At 41.2% G+C, this 20,752-nt stretch overlaps 1 protein-coding gene across 1 annotated transcript; it reads right to left on the minus strand.

The window, feature by feature from the left end:
* Positions 1–695: 695 nt before the first annotated feature.
* Positions 696–20,563, minus strand: SPATA18 (spermatogenesis associated 18). The gene is made up of 11 exons (XM_086747676.1): positions 20,477–20,563; positions 14,221–14,326; positions 14,001–14,116; positions 12,356–12,474; positions 10,144–10,239; positions 7,410–7,544; positions 6,514–6,751; positions 5,348–5,506; positions 4,619–4,794; positions 2,497–2,620; positions 696–746 (listed from the first exon to the last, which is right to left on the minus strand). The coding sequence occupies exons 1-11, from the start codon at positions 20,561–20,563 to the stop codon at positions 696–698; spliced, it is 1,407 nt and encodes a 468-aa protein (XP_086603802.1).
* Positions 20,564–20,752: the final 189 nt, after the last annotated feature.

Here is a 20,752-nt window from a genome sequence, read left to right on the forward strand (position 1 = left end):
ATACCAAATAGGCCAGCTCAAGCAAATATTCCAAGCCTACAAGTAGTCAGTGGCACACTTTCAAAATACTTTAAGTTCCAAACTACTGATTTTTATTATATTCACTTCTAAGTAACAATGAATTTAACACGGAGTACTACTGCCTGTGCTTTCATAAGAAAATGTCAATAAAGTCCTGGGGATTGCTGGAGTACTGGTAGTTTAGGACTGTTCTGTGCAACTTTTGCATTGCAGTTAGAAAATTCAGTTTACTGCAAGGACATATTTAAAAGGATGCTGTGTTTAGACTGGCACATCCTAAGATTATTGCTGTTTTCTAAAATTGTAAATAAGCACCAATTAATGAAATAGTTTTCAAGTAACAGCTAACCTCAAGATTCACCATTTAGAGATAAACTGCATCATTTGGAATCTGTGGAAAGCATTCTAGAAGCAATAATTCTATCTCCATCTGCAGGATTACAGCATGAGTTCCTCAGCGCTCTGCAAATTTTGCCAAATGAGCATGATCCTATACTGCACACACCTTTTTTTTTTTAAATCAGAAGGGTTGAATTCATTTCTAGAATTATAAATAAGCCTTCTACAATTCTAAAAATCACACTGAACACAAACTCCATTTGGAGTGATAGTTGCCATTCACATTATTGCGAGATTTGAGGTATTCTTTAAGAGAAAAGGCACCAGTGAAGTTGTTAGATCCCGATGTATTGTATCACAGGAAGAGGTTCAGTTAACTTTACGCCCTGTTGAAGAAAAAGACACATTTCAGTAGATCTGTTTTTTTCTAAATCTCTAAATTGGCTTGCCTTCAAGATGGGCACACATTCATACTGTTTGAAATCCCTCACTTTCACTGTTGCCACTTAGCTATCTCTGAATTTTGAAAGGCATGGAGCCAGCAGGCATGCAGCTAACTGTCTCTCATGTGGGGAAGAGAACAAGTTTTACTTGCTATAGAACTGGCCACAATAAAGGCAAGCAGCAAGGAGAATTCATGACAGTCATCTAAGTAGACTGAAAAACAAGCTGTCCTCCAAGTCACAAATTTCAGCTTTTTTCCACAAAGAGAAAATAAAGGGGCTATCCAAAATAGCCCAAAAATAAGACTTGGAGAAGTATTTTAGAGTCAAAGACCTTCAGCATGTTATTTTGTCTCTTTGCTCAGTCGTTCAAGGGCTTAATGTGAAAACAACGAGTCATTATGAATTAATACCCACTTACTTGGGCTTCTGCTCCTCAGCAATGAAGGACTGTGGCTTCGAGATAACTGCAGGACAAACAGAAAAGGGAACTCAGGTGTGCTACAGAACTGTACCCAAGAAAAGTACTTGGGGCTCATCAACATTCAGAAAATTTGCCTTGTGTTACTCTAACTGCAGTTCCAGTGCTACAAAGCCAAATTCAACAACTTTATAGTTTTTAATTCACACCCTGCACACACACAAAAATGTGAGTCTTACCCAAAGCCTCTCACATTTTCAGTATTCTCATTTTAAGTTGAGAGTACCTGTGTCAATTTAATAAGATGGGCTAACAATTATAAAACTACAGATTATTAATACAGAAATAATAAAAAATGTTATGTAACTGTAGCATATGCAGAACTCTGCTAAGGTTTCCCATCTTATTAGTACCACCTCAATTCTTCCCTCCTGCCCACCCCACATTCATTTTCTGCTCCTTTGAGGTATTAGAGGGTAAATTTAGATTACTAATTCCTAGAGGTAGAGACCATGTGCTGTATAGGTACTGCAAGATGACTAAAACTCTTCCAGACAATGCAAATAGTTATTCAGAAGAGTACTGAAGCAAGGGGAGGGTAGGGAGAAAGCATTCTGAGATCCACAGTTGATACTTCTGAGAATTTAACTGTGATATACTTCTCATATGTTATCTCCACTAACTGATAATTATACCAGGCAATAACTATCTGCCAGTTCAGCTTTGCCTCATTCCAGACCAAGCAAAAGCATTTATTCCCAATGTTAAAATGTTTGGCACACCAGTATTTTTAAAAGGTCACCTACATTCTGAGTTTAAAATACTTGATACTGTTTGTACTACAAGCATTCAGCCAGGGCCTACATGATGAGATGGAAGAGGACTGGTGCTGTGGCTTCTGCTTCTACTTCTGCAAGATCATTACAGCAGAAGAGTTTGACAAACCTCTTTTGAGAGACGGCATTTAACAAAGACAGACTCGACAAGCAGACTTGCCATGCTGGAGACGAGGCTTGAGGACAGAGAGTAAACACGGTAAACTTTCTCCTTAGAACAGGCTCTGCCAACAATCATACATCTGCATCATGAATACACTAAGGCAAATGGAACTATTCATCCTAAATACACGATAAGGCACTAAAACTTAAGTGATATTTGATATATACAACTCCAGCCATACAGGGAACAACCAAGAATTTATCTTTTTAAATTTTAAAACAATGTTTATATCTAATTACTTCCCATAACATGTTCCTTAACAAAAGTACATACCAGAGCTCCTCTTTTTGTGACTGCCTCTCCTTTCACAATTACAACATCATTTTCCATCAGAGCAGGCCATACATGATAGGCCACCAAGGCAGCTGTGAAATCAGAGTCAAAGCTACGATGGTACCTGTTGAAACACAGAGTATAAGAAATGTCTGCATGTAAGTGCCAAAAGATAAATATGATGCTTCAAGTCATTGATCCTGATAAAAAGCAGAACAATAGTTACAGCTTGTAAACATCTTTCTTGACAATATTTCCATGTCACAAAAATAAGTATTCTTTAAGTGAACCTGTAAAAAAAAAAAAAGCATTTGTAACACAAACTTAGCAGAATGTGCTGTCTGCTTATACTGAGAGACTTTCCAATGAAGCCATCTCACATTTCAGAAGGCCACTAGACCATATTCTTGCATAAGCCCCACTCAAGCCAGGGTCCTTGAGTCCACTGACATTAAATCTCCTGAGCAGCATTTTGGTAGGCAGAGTCATCCCATCTTCCTGTAATATCTTGCTAAAACAAAATCCCTAATAAAATATATTACAGAAATACTCTCTCTCAACTATAAATTTACACCCTAGTATTGTATGAGACATAAGAGGCAATCTTATTAGCAAGATCCTCCAATATTGATAATGAAACAGTGACATTTTCACTAAGAAAAATTATTTTGAAGGCCTGTATTAACAAACCAGATATATATTACCTCCCTAAGTTTGAAATATTGGCTGAATAATACATGTCTGGTTTTGTGGATTCAAACTCAAAACAAATACCAAATAACTGTAATAAAAAATAGTAATGTAACTATATATTAGTAATGTATATACAATAGCAATTTATATAAAACAATGTTGTAAACAGAGGCATGAAGCTCTGCATGGAGAAGGGTACAGGGTATGATGAGGTTTGGCCAGCCCTTTTGTAGAATGGTATCACATTAACTAACAGAGCTATTTTAATGTCTCCAATTCTTGCTCCATCTCTGTGTACAACATATATATCCTATACATGTAAACATACATATGCCACATATTTATCTATATAGATGGACAGATGTGTGTATATATGTCTCCTACAGCAGCACGTATAAACACATTACACCTGTATTTTGAAGGCCATACACATCAAGTAGGTGGAGAAAGCATCCCAAGACTACACCATAGCATTGCTGCCTTCTTAATTCAGCCAGTATCTTTGGGTGTCACATAGCTTACTGCCCAGGATTTGGACAGGATCATTAAGTAGCCATGTATGACTTTGAACTCTCCTGTTGAAGGGCTACTTTTATCTTTGTTTCTCTCCTTGGTTTCTCAAGCTCTTCCCCATCCGGGTTCCATTTTATTTTAAATTTTTATTAGAAACTTCCTTATTAGTGTGGCTTTTCTTGCTTTTGAGAGCAATTTTTCTGGAGCTATCAAGCCCATTAGTTTTCTTGAAGGGATGGAAGTACCTTACAGTTCTCTGCCAGCTAACAAAGTAGCCAGCCCTGACTCCACGGAAAAAAATAAAATCAATGCTATGGTGTGCATTTTTTAGACAAAAATCCCATTTTTTAAAGGAATTTTTCTTTTTGCTCAGCTCTAAACCAGAAGAGACAGGAGTGTATTAAGATCCATATGTTGTACAGCAGCCACAGCCTGGAGGTCACAGCACACATGCTGATGATCCTGGTATCAGACACTAACTGCCAGATGTCAGTAAACATGACTTTTACAAAATGGGCCAGAAAGGAGGAAAAAAGATGCACACATTTTATACACACTGGAAGCAGATAGAGACTAAACAGGGAAAGGAAAGTTCATGATAATTTTCCTCTTAAAGGATAAACTAAATACACTCTAGAGGCTGAAGTTTATCCAGAAAAATTGCTCCGTAGAATTGAAAAAATTGCTCTTCTCATTAAAAAAAAAAGCTATTAGCACTGGTCTACATCCTGGCATTTATATACCATCATAAACCTTAAAGACATACCAAACTCACTACAGACCAGGAATACTTGCCCCAAACTAATGTTTTGCATCAATCTTAAACCTTTGTATTAATTAGGAAAGAAGTAGGCTATACACCCTGACGGATTTTTTTTTAGTAATAAGAATCTGACTGAAAATAAAGAGTTCTTACTTGGTCTCACTGAAAAGTTCTCCATCGGTACCAAAGGCAATATCAAGAGGAGGAACGAGTGTCTGCATTGAAAAAGCCACACAGCATAACTCTCGAATCAAACTGCTGATCACAATGAAATCAATTTTTGGTGGAAATGAAATCTTTGGGTTGATGTTCATGGAGCAGATTACTTCCTGAAAATAAACACAATTGAGTAATTTGAGCTCAATAACACTTTCAGTCACAGTAAAGTATGGCAATCCCTCCTAAATACGCCTCTCAGCTTTCTACGTCTAAAAATCAGTATAACAAGCTCCCAGCAATGTTATATCTTAGGCTATTCCAGAAAATAAATATTAGCTTCAGAAAGAATGTGCTGTTATTTTAGAAATAAAGTAAGAGCTACATCATTGACATCAATCCTAAGAGGGAGATGCAGTTTTTCAGTAGAGCACAGAATTTAAGAAATATATGAAATTTAGCTTACATTTACTTAGGATAGTTACATGGTATCTTGCCAAAAATATTATTCTGGCAGACAGAGACGTGCTAGTCACAGGCAAACAAAACAAGTTATTACTGGGCCATACCACGATATTATTTTGGAAAATAAACTGCTACAAGACATAAAATCCACGCAAACTTTTTTCCTTCTTCAGGTTACAGTGCATTTCTAGTTTACACACATCAAATTTATTAGTTACTGAAATAGATCAACGCATCACTTCCCCACTGCTCTTGACTTACATTGACAGTAGCTTGAATGTTATGCAGATCCTCGTGGCGAACTATGTAATCCAGGACAGCATCTTCAAGTGACTCAGGCCCCAAATGACTTAGAGACAGAGTCTCTCTTACACGTATTTTGAACTGCCTGTAGGCCATCTTTGCTGCATGAAAGGACTCCTGCAAACATAAAGAACATCTAGTTAAATCCAGAAGACCATGATTAATTTTTTTACCAATTATCTGAGAGGATGAACTTAACCTAGTATCACCATTGTAAGGAGGAATATAAAAAGCCACTGTAAAAGTGAAAGTTAAAAACAGTACTCATCTGGGAGGACTTCTCTGATTAAATCAAGTGTGATTTATTTGCAGAAGACAGGATCGAAAAGCTTCCCACCTAGCCGCCTACTTTCACGTAGGATTCCATTGCACACCCACAATCAACGGAATTACATTCAAAGATATCAAAAGCAGAATTCAGTAACAGAACTTTATGTGCCACAGCCTAAGGTGTCAGACAGGAGCACCTCTTGTCTGTTGGGAAGAAAGCATGAATTGGAGAGCGTAAACTGAATGATAGTTGTGGGGAAAAAACTTCAGTACTTTAAATGTGCATGGGATCACACACATTAAGAGACACACTGCCTCTCTGACACAGGAATGTACTACACCAATTTTATCAAAAATAAGATTAAGTGCAGAAACAAATTTCTTCAGACTGAGCTCATAGCAAACGCCAGCTATCTAGGTAATTTCAAGGGGCTCAATAAAACTAGAAAAGCACATAGCTACAGGCAAGAGGAAAGCATGATATGGTAAGATTTTTTAGCTTTCTAAAATGTAGTATTTCTGAAATAATTCATCTAATTGAGGCAGTGTTGTTTAGTGCATGAATCATCTACCTTTCAAAGCCATTCAATCTTCTTATGCACCTCTTTTAGCATCTGTACTGTAGATCACTGACCCTGTTCTAATGCTGCGACAGGACAGTCAGAAAAAGACACTAAATTGAAAGTTCAGTGTAAAAAGTGTGAGGGAAAGAAAGCAAAATCAAAAGGGAAAAAAAGTTTTCTTCTCCATACTTCACAGAAATGATAGTTTACACACAGTTTAATCCAATTCACTCAAAATATTTTCTAAATCACTCTGGCCTGTAAAACAAGAATTTATTTTTTCTTTCTTACCACAGCTGCAATGTATATTATCCTCCGCACCGTCTCCACATCAGTGATGTAGGTCCTCAAAAGGGTCTCTGCATACAAGCGTTCTTTAGCATAGATGTCACCAAAGCGAATTACCAGGCAGGTGCGACGTGAAGCATTTGTACATCTGGCTCGGCCACGTGAGCTGCTCCTCAGGGGAAGTCGACTAGGTGACTTGCTCTCTCTGTACCTTGGGGAAGGAGAGCGGCTCCGTGCAAGCCTACGAGAGACATGTAAAGAAGCATGAGGTCAATTCACCATCTTCAGATGCTTTTGCCTAGTGCATAGAGTTTTGTGTCAATTTAGTTATTACCACAGTAAGTTGAGGTTTTGAGCCAACATAATTAAAGAACAAAAGCTGCAACTGGTTAGCCTAATATGAAGACATTTGTGTCAATACATTTTATGGGCTACAGCTTGAACATTAAAATTAAAGTAATTCCTAAAGTGTGTTGAGCCAAGTATTTTGTTCTGAGGAAATACACTTTTAACTAGTAATGATTTTGAGATTTGTTCCTCTTTCAGTACCACTGAAGGGCTGTAAAGTCAAACGAGTGAGAATAGAACCCTGTAATGGTACTGTATTCAAAGAGGACTTATAAACAGAAAAACTACCCATTTCTTTTTATCCTATACAGTTGTTCTCAATGTATTTTGTAAAGTTCCTTCCTTGCTGTTTTTCCAGAAACTTGACACAGCTGCCTGAAATTAAAACATTGGACACTAGGAGAAATCAGTTAAAGAGTTTATGTTCCTTCATAACAAAGTACAAATGCTTAGCTTTTGTTTATACTTCAATTTCAAATGAGGAGGGAATTCATGCTACCTAATGTGAACAATTTATCAGATTCAGTGAGTTCTCTGAATAATGCCTCTACCTGCTCTGGAGAATAGACTTTTGGGCATCCAGGGTAGAAATTTCATCCTGCAGTATCTGAATCTGCTGCTCATAGTCATTCAGACAATCTAACTTCCTCAGGGCATCCTTTTCTCGGGCACAGGAAGTCTTCAGACTTAACCACACAGAATAAAGTCAGTCACAAGATGTCCTTCCACCAATGCAAACCATTTATCAATTAATCCTCAGCATCAAACAGAAAGAACAGAAAAAGAGGAGAAATATTAAGCAAGCTCCTTATGCTGAAATACAGGGAAATTAAGAGTTTAAAAAAAGCATACTCTTAATTACACTTCAAAATGTGAAAGTGTGCTGTGGCAAGAGACTGGATACATATCACTGGTTAACATTTGATTTTTTTGCATTACCTCAGATGATGAGGTCTAAGAAAAACTGATTTCTTTCTCATACTCAAGATGTTAACTAAACCAGCTCATTTTCTGTTCTTACAGTTTAAGATGCTAGGTATTTTCTTATATCAGATCTTTGGGTTCTTTTCTCTGCTGGAATATATTTGGCCAGTCAAAGGATATCACCAATGATGTTATTCGAGTAATACCAAAAGCTAATGATTCCTCTCCTGCTCTCCCCAAGAGAAGGAGTGTTTCTTAAACATTGGCAGACAACAAGTTGAGCAAGTTTGTCTTCTGTCTTTTGCTCTTAATTAATGTTAGAAAGTATCCCAACATCTCTGCTTTCCCTCCTAACACAGATACTGCTGTTCTTTCCCTCTTTCAAAAAGAAAAAGGAGGCATTTATTCTGTCCTTCCCTTTTTTTACTGAAGGACCCTGGTGAGATTTAATACACTATTTTTTTCTTCTCCTGAAGAACTTCCAATTACTTTAAAATGTTTATCATTATTAATTTTAAAATTTTGTATTTTCCTTCATAATTCTGCAACAAATAGCTAAATCCTGTTATAATTAATATCTTCATATAGCAAAAGCTTATTCTGGCTATAGAATTTAATTATATTGAATCTAGACCACAATTGCCTTAACAGCCCAGGATACCAAGTGCCCTAAGTGTCACAGATCAGTCCTGACCTCACTTTCTCTGCATTTAGAAAGATTCTGGATTTGAGAGGCAGGTGAAGACCAGGAAAATCTGATTTCACTCAAATAAAAGGGTTCAAATTTTAAAGGGATGATTCACAGAACATGAAAGATAGCACCTTTGCTTCAATAAAAAGTTGAACACCCAGGCAGAAGATGCAAATGTAGAGTGTCAACTAAACTGAAAGCAAACATGAATCATAATAAATATGTGAAGATTACAGAATTCCTGAATTCATAGGAAGTCAGGAATGTTTTATTCTTCTGTCAGTACTACAAATAGCAACATGAATTTCTGTCCAGTCTGCATTAAGATCTACACATGGGAATCATGAGATGGTTTCTTCCCCACGTTTCTTCCCGTTTTAATCGGGAAGACAGCAGTCAGGTTATATAGAAGAATCAATGAGTTACAGGAGCTGCTTTTCACTCAACACACCAGAATAGTCCATTTTATGGGAATATGAGTTTATACCCCAGGTAGCCATCCAAAAAATTCAAATAAAAAGTGATGAACACTTGCTCGGAAAGTCCATGGATAAAATCTGACTATTAACATTATTCTAGAAGCAATGATAAACATCCAGAGATGAACAAGTGATATTCAACTTGATATTTGAAGTAGAAACTCTAATACCCTGAGGTTTTTTTGTTTGCTTCCCTTTATCAGGAGTAGTTTATCCTCTCAGTTGCCCTAAAAGGAAAGATAACCTTGTGGACAGCTATATCCTTTCCTACAGTGTAAGCAGCAAAGTCAAGTTTACTCCATTTTTAAGAGCAGCAATGCTATTTAACTGAAAGGCTGTGAGCATTTATTTAACAAGTATGACTATATTTCTGTTGTTGAAATGTCAGTTATCACAAGAATTCACATGCTGTTGGAATTAATTTCAACTAGCTTTGTATTCTTTACTGACAATAACACACACACACAAAAGAAAAAAGACATGGGCTACATTTCATAACAGTGAAGAATTACTGTTGTTTCTAGAAGGGGCTGTAGGTCAAGCCATAAAAGGAAATTAGTTTTAAGGATGCTTGTGTTGAAATGGAAAGGTAGGTCCCCCAGCTGCACCCATACTGATCCAGATTAACTTCCCAGATGTGACCGACACACTTAGAAACTCAAAAAACATTTTTAAACTAGAGACATCAACATTGCTGACAGCCATTACTTCTATTCACACGGGCAAAAGGATTTGGAAAAAAAATGGCCTAAAAGAAAAAGGCATATAAAGAACTTTATCTTAAGACAGACAGAGTGAAGTGTCTTTTATTTATCTCATAATTCCAAGAGAATCATAACAAATGGCAAAAAATAGTTTCCAGCTATATTCAGAATACAGTTCTCTCATATTAACTTCATCTACAAGATTCAAATGCTATTGAGCTGCTAGTTGCAAAGTAATTCTTCCCCTATCCTAAAGAAAAAAGGATAATAGTTCAGCCATAAGGGTTCTTTTCACATGGATCTGCTTTTGCTAATTCTCTCTCTTTAACACCAAGAAACAAAGCTCAGGATGTTAAGGAGCTAGACCTATTTTTGGCTATAGCATATGACCGTGTAGAATGAACAGAACCCACTCAGATAAGTAACAGACTGTGTCTCCGCATGCTGACTTTCTGCCACAAATACCCCAATATTCAATTTTTCTTACGCTGCTTTTAGCCGAACAATTTCATCTTCTGCTTCCAAAAGAGTAGTGGCTGATTTGGTCTTTGTGTCTTCAAAAGCCAACTTGGTTTTTGCCAGACTGCAAGAAAAATTAATAACCCTCATGGTTAAGGCAGAGATTCTACCAGAGAATTTAACTTGACAAACTGACTGTTTAAGCAGACCAAGTCTATACTAATTTAACATACTAAAAATATCATGGTGAGCTTTACGCAGACTACCAGCGCATAAATAGCTTATAAAAAGCCATATCTGACTATGCAATAACAGAATTATTTTGCTATGACCAATTATTTTATTAAGACCTAATTCCAGTTTCTCCATCAATTTCAACAATTTACAGGGTTCACAATGACTTCACTATCCATAGATGGGTTATTTTGGGACAAGAATTCTCTTTCTCCTGCACCTGTCCCCTGCCTGCCAATCACTAGACAACCGTGACTCCACACTGCATCACCTTGAAAGGATCAGTTCTGAAAGTTTCACACATGACTTCATCTCTGCTTGAATTAGTTCTTCCAAACTCTCCACCTTCCAGACTTCTACCTTTGCAAACCACAGCCAACACCTCTCCGACCTGGCTGCACAGAAAGATGCATCCCACAAAACTGTACAAAAGCTTTACCACTGATTTGCCACTTTTCGCAGGAGCTAGCACCACATGATTCTTTTTCTTGTACTGCAAACTGCCACACACTACAAGCTGTGTTAGTGAATAACTTTCCTTGTACTTCTCACCTTGACCATCGAACACTTTTCTCCAGCCCATAAAATAATCTCTTTCTACCCACACACGAACATACCGTGAAATGCCTCACCCCTAAACCAACCTTTATATATACCTAAACCACAGAAGGGTTGAGATTGGATTGACCACTGGAGGTCATCTGGTCTAACCCCCCTGCTCCAACACGGCCACTTAGAGCTGGTTGCCCAGGACTGTGTCCAGACAGCTTTTGAATATTTTCCAAGGACGGAGACTTCACAACTTCCCTGGGTACCCTGTGCCAGTGTTCAGTCATCCTCACAGTAAAAAAGTGTTTCCTGATGTTCAGAGGGAACCTCCTGTGTTTCAGTTTGTGCCCACTGCCTCTGGTCCTGTCATTGGGCACCACTGGAAATAGTCTGGCTCTGTCTTCTTTCCATCCTCCCTCTAGCTATATACATTAATAAGATCCACCAATTTCCCACAATGCTATAGTTATAATATCAACAGAAAACAACTCCTTTGCTTATTAAGCCTTCCAGGCTTCAATTATCTTGCAAGATTACGTAATTCTGACAAACCAGTTGAAATACTGTCCTGGTTCTGGCCAGGATAGAGTTAATATTTACCTGAGCTGGGTGGAGAACTGAAGCTGGTAGCCCCTATGGCTGGGATAGTTAACTAATTAGCTAACAGCTGGGGTTAATTTACCCAAATTAGCCAAAGGGCTATTCCATCCCATCTGACATCATGCTCAGTATATAAGTGAGGAGGGTGCTAAAGGGAGGCTCCCTGCTACTTGGAAGAGACTGGATGTGGAGATCTGTTGTGAGCTATTGTACTGTATTTGTGTTCCATCACTGTCTTGTTTTCTTCTGTCATTGCTGTTAAATTTACTTTTTGTTCAATCTCAACCCGTGTGTTTGGTTTTTTTTCTGGTTTTCTTTTGTTTGTCAAATCTCCTCCTATTCTCTCGGAGAGTGGGGGGAGTGAGAGAGAGACTGCGTAGTCTGGTCCCCGTTGGGGCTGAACTACGACAAATACCAAGAACAAAAAACCTCTCTTCTTCCAAATCTTCCAAACCTTGTGGGGTCCTCTTCTGTCACACATTCAATATTTAATGTGTACTGCAAGATCACAATTTTTTTTTTGTCCTCTTATTTTCTTTTCAGGCGGATGTACTGATCCTTAACTCACTCAGAGTTGACTGAGAGACTTTTTGATAGCAAAAAAATAGAACTGTTTTCTAACTCCTCTGCCAGAAACAAAACCTACCAAGTCAATTTATGAATGCGAGTATGACTATATCATTTGTACCCCACTTTGGACAAACATGGACAATCTAGATGTACTTTGAAGCTCTGATTTGAAGACAGAAATGAAACATTTTACGAATCTCCATCAGTATTTAGATGTCAAGAGAAAGATGTGGCTTGTAAAAAAAAACTAAAAAAGAAACAAAAAGAATCGCAGTTAATTCCCCTACTCTTGTTGCACATGGCTGAGCTGTAGACGAGTTGAAGTCAGTTCTTCCTGCAGCTCTTGCAGCTGAAAAGTCTGGCTGCTGGCTAGCTCTCTCAGCTGCCTCTCTTTCTCAATTGAATCCTACAATGAAACACAAAATCACACTGCTTGACTGTTCTGCCTTACAGAATCCTTCAGCAATGTAGTAAAGCATTGTTAGCAGATGTATTTCTAAACTTTTCAGTAAAGACCATCTCTAAAGTAACTGAAAACGAAAGCATCTAGATACCTTGTAGAGACGTAAGCAATACCTTCCAGGCACACAAAACAAAGACTCAGTTATATTAGGAAAAATAATCACTTCATGATAGAGAATATGGAAGGTCTGCATATGCAGATTTACTACCTGTATACACATCATCTGAACAAAGTGTTCTTGCAGATGTGTTGTAGGGGATTTTTTTTTCCAGTCATTCATCTTCTTGTACACCAGTTATGGATTTTCAGTTTTTGCAAATGTAAACGTAGCTTACATCACCAACTCAAGTAAAGTTTTTGGGAATTCATGTACACAAAATAACAGAAAAGGGTATTAAAACAGATGAGAACCATTGTCATTCTAGAAAGCACACTACTACACACTTTTAGACAACCTAGAGCTTTGCTGATACTACTGGAATTAAATAAGTAACCGTGCAGCAGGCTTTTCTTTAAGTTTTTAATATCATGTGCAATAACAAATCCATAACTGGTACACGAGGTGTACTGTCATTTAATAACACCATTATTTTACATGCTGGGGTTTTTTTGGCAGAACCTTGCTCCTGAATCTGACTCTTAAAGGATATAACTTTCCATTTGTCCTTATTTTAAGTGTGAAAGATTTTGACAGAAGAGGTGTAAAATGAGAAGTCAGAGCACATGGAGACGTCACTGTCAAATCTGAAGATCTTCAAATATTTTCCCCTAGCCTGCATCAATCAATGCTCTTATTTGCTTTCACAGCAGAAAGCCACAGCAGATCTGCCTTTCCTGCTGAACTGTTAGTTCTACAACCCCTTCAGTAAATATCAAATACAAACTAACTCCAAACATCAAGTCAGGCATGTGGTGGTATCATGATAGACATAAGCACTTTTTTTTTTCCCTTCTGGAGATATTATAATACTTAGATACTAAACAAAGATTTTCTTCTTCAAAAAAAAAATAAACGGAGGTCACAGATAGATGCATAGAGTTCATACACACCTTCAGTTTACACATGTATTTTTCACTTAGTGTTAGGTTTTTACTAATAGAGATATGGCATAAACACATATCTCTTTGCAAATGTGAACGTAGCGTAATTCTTTACCTAGAAAAAGAAAGCAGTACAAGAACATAGCTTCTCTTACAAAGCAAATTGCTCCATATTGTCACTCATTGTTGTGAAGTATGGCCTAAAAGGCCAAAATAACTTTAATGATCTCTCCAATTTCCCTTTCAAAGGAAACGGAAGACAGAGAAACAGCATACTTGTCTCCATGGCTGTCTCAATGAGTGACTAAGGACATACTTCATTAAGTATAAGCAGAGAGGGAGGCTATTATTAACAGAAAGTCATTAAAACTCTCCTGCAGGTATAAATTCATGCCATTCTATTCCCTTAAAATAGATTTCCTACATACCTGACTGAGAAAGAGGCTGGTTTCAAAGAGCCTTCCTGAAGAACCACAGGAAAAACAAGTCCCTAGCCATGGTAGGAGACGCCTTTTTATTGTTTCCACACCTGCATAATGCCCACCTAAGAAAATACATACATTAAGAAATTGTGAGAACATGTACAGAAACAGCCAGAGCTTGAAAAGATGAGATGTGTGTTAGTAATGAGACAAGACACTCAATTACCTTCTCGAGATGTTTCATTGAGGATTGTGAAGAGCTGCCCTTGAATCTCAGAGTTCAATTCTATTATTTCACAGCATCGGTTCAGATTCTGATCACAGGAATTAATCTGTAAATTAATGTGTATTAATTCATCTGCATAGGCTTTCTTACTTAAAATTATTCCTGTTATGACCATAACTTTTTTTTGCCTATAATTACATCTTCACAATCTTTGCTTACTGCATCTGCTAGAATACTCATCTTTAAAAGGTTCACATTGTTAATAGGCAAAGGAACAAGACAACAGGACTTCTATCATCCAGTAAATTCACTACTTGCGAAAACTTACTCCTTTCCCCATTCATAAATAAGATGCAACCACAAATATCTCTAAAAGAAGAACTATTACGACTGCCTCTGTTGAGGAAAAAAAAAGGAGGGTAATTGTCGTAGGCAATTCCTTTCTGAGGGGAACAAGGGCCCAATATGCCGACTAGATCCATCCCACAGGAAAGTCTACTGCCTCCCTGGGGCCTGCGTTACAGACATTAATAGGAAACTCTCTGGTCTGGTTTGGCCCTTTGATTATTACTCGCTATTCGTTTTGCAGGTTGACAGTGATGAGGTTGCAGAGAGAAGTCCAAGAGCAATGAAAAGGAACTTTAGGGCACTCAGATGATTGGTTGAAGGATCAGGAGCACAGGTAGTGTTTTCCTCAATCCCATCAGTGGCAGGGAAGAATAATGAAAGGAACAGGAAAGTTTACCTGATTAACATGTGGCTCAGAGGCTGGTGCCCTCAGTGGAATTTTGGTGTTTTTTTATCACAGGGAGGTTTACAGGGCACCGGGCCTGCCGGTGACAGATGGAGTTCAGCTTTCTCAAAGGGGGAAAATGATACTCACTCATGAGTTGGCGGGGCTCATCAAGAGGGCTTTAAACTAGGTTCAAAGAGGGATGGAGATATAACCATGCTCACTAGAGATGAACCTAGGGGTGGCATGCCAATGCTGGGGGTGAAATTGATAGTCCAATTCAAGTGCATCTACACCAATGCACGCAGCATGGTGTCATAGTTTAGTCCCACTCGGGACCAATCTACGCAGTCTCTCTCTCAGTCCCCCCACCCTCAGAGGGAATAGGGAGAGATAATACAAGAAAAACGGCTTGAGATTTGAGATAAGGACAGGGAGAGATCCTCAAAGTTACCATTATAGGCAAAACAGACTCTACTTGGGGAAAACTACTTGTTTATTATTAAAACCAAAGCAGGATAACGAGAAAGAGAACAAGATAACCTCCCCTCATTCCTCCGTCTTCCTGGGCTTAATATTATCTCTGCCTCCTTCTCCCTCCCCAAGTGGCAGGGGAGGGAAGAGGGAATGGGAGTTATGGTCAGTTCATCACTTGTCGCTTTACACCGCTCCTTCCCCCTCAGGAGAAGAGCTCCTCACATTCCTCCCATGCTCCATCATGGGGTCCCTCCCACAGGCTACAGTCCTTCATTAACTGCTCCAGCGTGGGTCATTTTTCCATGGGGTGCAGTCCCTCTGGAATTGTTGACCCAGCACAGGCCCTCCACGAGCCACAGCCTCCTTCAGGCATCCGCCTGCCCCAATGTGGGGTCCTCCACAGGCTGCAGGTGGATCTCTGCTCCTCCGTGGGCCTCCATGGGCTGCAGGGGGACAGCCTGCTCCACCATGGTCTTCACCATGGGCTGCACTACGGCCTGCAGGGGAATCTCTGCCAGGAGCAGCATTACTCCTTCTTCACTGCCCTTGGTGTCTGCAGCTGTTCCTCTCACAAGAAATTCTTCACAATCGGCAGGCAGATGCCTCTCATGTTCTCTTCACATCTCCTCTCCGCTTCTTGCAGCTGGGCTGGGCCGAATCAGGTTAGGGAGTGTTTCGATTTTATAGAGCTCAACGATTGTGATGATAAAGTTGAGTGCTTATGGGTAAGGATGAGGGGGAAGGCCAACAAGGCAGATATCCTGCTGGGAGCCTGTTATAGACCACCCAACCAAGGTGAAGAGGTAGATGAAAGATTCTACAAGCAGCTGGCAGAAGTCTCACAATCGCTAGACCTTGTTCTCGTGGGGGACTTGAACTTATGAGATGTCTGCTGGAAATACAACACAGGAGAGAGGAAACAGTCTAGGATGTTCCTGGAGAGTGTGGAAGATAACTTCCTGATGCAATTAGTGAGGGAGCCAACTAGGGGAGGTGCCTCACTTGACCTCCTGTTTACAAACAGAGAAGGACTGGTGGGAGATGTGGTGGTGGTTGGAGGTCATCTTGGGCTTAGTGACCATGAAATGATAGAGTTCTCGATTCTTGGTGAAGTAAGGAGTGGGGTGAGCAAAACTGCCACCATGGACTTCCGGAAGGCAGACTTTGGCCTGTTCAGGACACTGATGGACAGAGTCCCTTGGGAGGCAGTCCTGAAGGGCAAAGGGGTCCAGGAAGGCTGGATATTCCTCAAGAAGGAAGTCTTAAAAGGTGCAGGAGCAGGCCCTCCCCATGTGCTGTAAGACAAACCAGCAGGGCAGACGATTGGCCGGGCTGAACAGAGCTTTTTCTGTTACTCAGGAAAAAAAGGAGAGTTTACCAGTTTGGGAAGAAGGGGCAGTGTCACAGTCCAAGAACTCAGAAGAGTACAAGGAGCTCATTAGGTCATGCAGAGAGAAAATTAGAACGGCAAAAGCCCAGCTAGAACTCATTCTGGCCACTGTTGTAAGACATAAAAAAAAAATTGTTTCTACAAATACATTACCAACAAAAAGAGAGCCAAGTAGAATCTCCATCCTTTATTGGATGCGAGGAGCAACATTGCCACCAAGGATGAGAAAAAGGCTGAGGTACTTAATGCCTTCTTTGCCTCAGTCTTTAATAGCCAGACCCGTTATCTCCAGGGTATTCAGCCCCCAGAGCTGGAAGAGAGGGAAGCGGAGCAGAATAAACACCCCATAATCCAGGAGGAAGCAGTTAATGACCTGCTACGCCACCTGGACACTCACAAGTCTATGGAGCAGGATAGGATTCACCCAAGTGTACTGAGGGAACTGGTGGAGGACCTTGCCAAGCCACTCTCCATCATTTACCAGCAGTCCTGGTTAACAGGGGAGGTCCCAGATGACTGGAGGCTTGCCAATGTGACAGCCCTACAAGAAGGGCTGGAGGGATCCAGGGAACTACAGGCCTGTCATCCTGACCTCGGTACCAGGGAAGATTATGGAACGGTTCATCTTGAATGTGCTTACCAGGCATGTGCAGGACAACCAGGGGATCAGGCCAAGCCAGCATGGGTTCATGAAGGAAAGGTCCTGTTTGACCAGCCTGATCTCCTTCTATGACCATGCTGTGGATGTTATCTACCTGGACTTTAGTAAAGCCTTTGACACTATCTCCCACAGCATTCTCCTAGAGAAGCTGGTGGCTCATGGCTTAGACAGGTGTACTCTTCGCTGGGTAAAAAACTGTCTGGATGGCTGAGCCAAGACAGTTGTGGTGAACGGAGTTAAATCGAGTTGGTGGCCAGTCACATATGGTCTTCCCCAGTGCTCAGTTTTGGGGCCAGTCTTGTTTAATATCTTTATCAATATCTAGATGAAGGGATTGAGTGCTCCCTCAGTAAGATTGCAGATGACAGCAAATTGGGCGGGAGTGTCAATCTGTTCAAGGGCAGGAAGGCTCTGCAGAGATCTGTACAATCTGGATGGGCTGAGGTCAATTGGATGAGGTTTAACAAGGCCAAGTGCCAGGTCCCGCACTTCAGTCACAATAACCCCATGCAACACTACAGGCATGGAGAAGAGTGGCTGGAAAGCTGGCTGGCGATACAACTACCTGAAAGGAGGTTGTAGAGAGGCAGGTGTTGATCTTTTCTCCCAAGTAACTAGCAATAGGATATGAAGAAATGGCCTCAAGTTGCATCAGGGGGGGTTAGGTTGGATATTGGGAAAAAATTTGTTACTGAAAGAGAGGTCAAGCATTGGAATAGGCTGCCCAGGGAAGTAGTAGAGTCTCCGTCCCTGGAGGTGTTCAAAAAACATATAGACATGGCACTTCAGGACATGGTTTAGTAGGCATGGTGGTATTGGGTTGACAGCTAGACTTGATGATCTTAGAGGTCTTCTCCAACCTTAATGATTCTATTCTATCCATAATAATTGTGGATCTGTGTTAAAATCTTTCAACACTGAGTTTTTAAAATAATAAGATAGGAGATTGTTGGATGAAAAAACATATTAGTCCAAAATCTGATTTTACATATTAACTGAAATAATACATATAAGGCGCTTATCTTGCTTTGTCAACAGCCACATGAGGCCTCCATGCAATTTCATCTGAAACAAATACTACTGAAGAATGGGTAAAATCCAGCACTATGCCTAGGAAACAACAGAACAGCAAAACTACACCACTTCAGCAAATGCAATTCTGAAAAGGAGTTGGTGAGGTTAATCACTGCAGGATGCTACTGCACCTGCCAGGAGAACACATACTTTGCACCTGCTTCCTCAGTCTTCATTTGTAACCTACATATCATCGTCAACACAAATCATCCCCTAGGTCTTCAGGCTTTAACAGCTCCATAAGGTTTTTACAAGCTTCCAAAAAAGCTAAAACTCCCACTTATGTCCCTGTCAGTTTGCATTTCAATTGCTGCAACATGCTTTCCTCTGGCCTCAAGGAGCACGGTCGGTCTCACCACACTAACCTCCACCAGAACACCACTTTTGCAATGGTGCATTTTTCCAGCTCATTACACTGAGATAACACCCATGGTGCTGCCATCTGCCAGTTCCTCCTTTTCTGCAATGGTAGCCTGAAGCTGCTTATCTTCATTTCCCAAGACCTTGCAGACTACCCTCACTTACGCTGGAGAGCGCAGCTCCCGCTATCGGTCAGGCCCACCGAGGTCCACCTCCACCACCCATCTGAAAGATTTTTAAACGAGTGCCTCTGTTCTTCCTCCTCTGGTGTCCTGCACTCTGTAGTAGCTTCACAAGCTACCTTCAAACTCCTCCTTAAAACTATCCTTTGACATGAATCCTGCAGAGAGTTTGGCCACTAATATGCTGTAACTCCTACATACCATGAAGTAAAAAAAAAAAATAAAAATAAAAATAAAAGAGCTTTTCCCTTGAAAAGTCTGCATCTTTGCTCAGCACCTTTTCTCACCAACTGTAGATGTAGAGGCTCATGACCAAATCAACTATCAGTATCCCAAAACCAATGAAACCTGGGAACACAGGAGCAACAACCCTGTCAAGACTGTTTCTGCTGAGAAAACAAGGTGGTGGATGCCCCATCCCTGGAAACATTCAAGGCCAGTTTGGACGGGCCTCTGAGCAACCTGATCTGGTTGGAGATGTCCCTGCTTCTTGCAGGGGGGTTGGACTAGATGATCTTTAAAGGTCCCTTCCAACTCTAACCATTCTATGAGTCTATAAAATTCCCAATTTTCAAATCTCTGTTCCCTCCATCTCATGTTTTCCTAATTTATATGCTTTCTCTCCTGCTTCCACTGTTCTGCCTCCTCAATCTCCTGTTACCTGGTCCTCCTCCATGCATCCCGTTACATCCATCTCCAGCCTTCTCCTGCTCTATACCTGAAACTCTTTGTTCATGCCTGGTTCCCCCCTTCCCAAGCCCTTTGGCAGCAGTGCTGCCTTGCAGCAGCCTCTCAGCTCTAACAGGTTTCCCACTCAGAAGAGCGGGAAAGCTGGGTGACCCCATTCTCACTTTCAACATCCTTTTTTCCCTCATGTTTTTGTGATTGTTCTCAGGCCACAGGCTGTTCCTTCCCAGCACAGCCTTACTCATGGTCCTTCTGTCTCCTGGTCTTTTACCACAAAACTCTTTTCTGACCCAGACTCAGTCATTACAGCTCAAATATCACTTTTAACCTCCAGCCTTTGCTTCCAGTGAGCCTTGCCACGGGCAAACAAGAAAGCAGCTGAAGCTGTGAGTGCCACAGGCACCGGGTGCTAAAATTGTGATAACCGGGGTGCATGTGCAGGTCAAGGTCCCAAATCGGCCACCACCCGCTCCCCACGGCTGGCTGCACCGGGTTTAGGGCACCAGCGCTCCCGGGAGGCGGCGGGGACCGCCGCCGCTCCGCGTCCCGCTGTCACCGCGGAAACCTCCGCACGGTCCGGGGGCCGCGGCGGCGCTGCCCGCGGCCTCCCGCCCCCCGAGGGCCCGCCCACCGTATAGCCCCCCAGCAGATGCGGATCGTGTGTGTGTGTGTCCCCCGCCACCACCGCCCACCTCGTAGTCCCGGTACCAGCGCTCCAGCTTCTCCTGCAGCAGCCGGCCGCTCTGCGCGCCCACCAGCCTCCTCAAGCCGTCGGCCATGGCCGGCTTTCAGCTCGCTACCAGGGTTGGGGCAGCGCTGGTTTCCCCATCCCGTCACCCCGGGGGGCGTGGGGTGGGTGGGGTGCTGGTACCGCCGGCCCGGGACCGCCGCTCTAGGCAGCGGCGGTTACGATAGTAACGTGGGCCGGGCCCGGCGCGGTGGCGGGTGCCACGGCGACGCGGGCAGGG

Source organism: Chlamydotis macqueenii, chromosome 4 (genome assembly GCF_036417535.1).
Source record: "Chlamydotis macqueenii isolate bChlMac1 chromosome 4, bChlMac1.mat, whole genome shotgun sequence".
NCBI lineage: Eukaryota > Metazoa > Chordata > Aves > Otidiformes > Otididae > Chlamydotis > Chlamydotis macqueenii.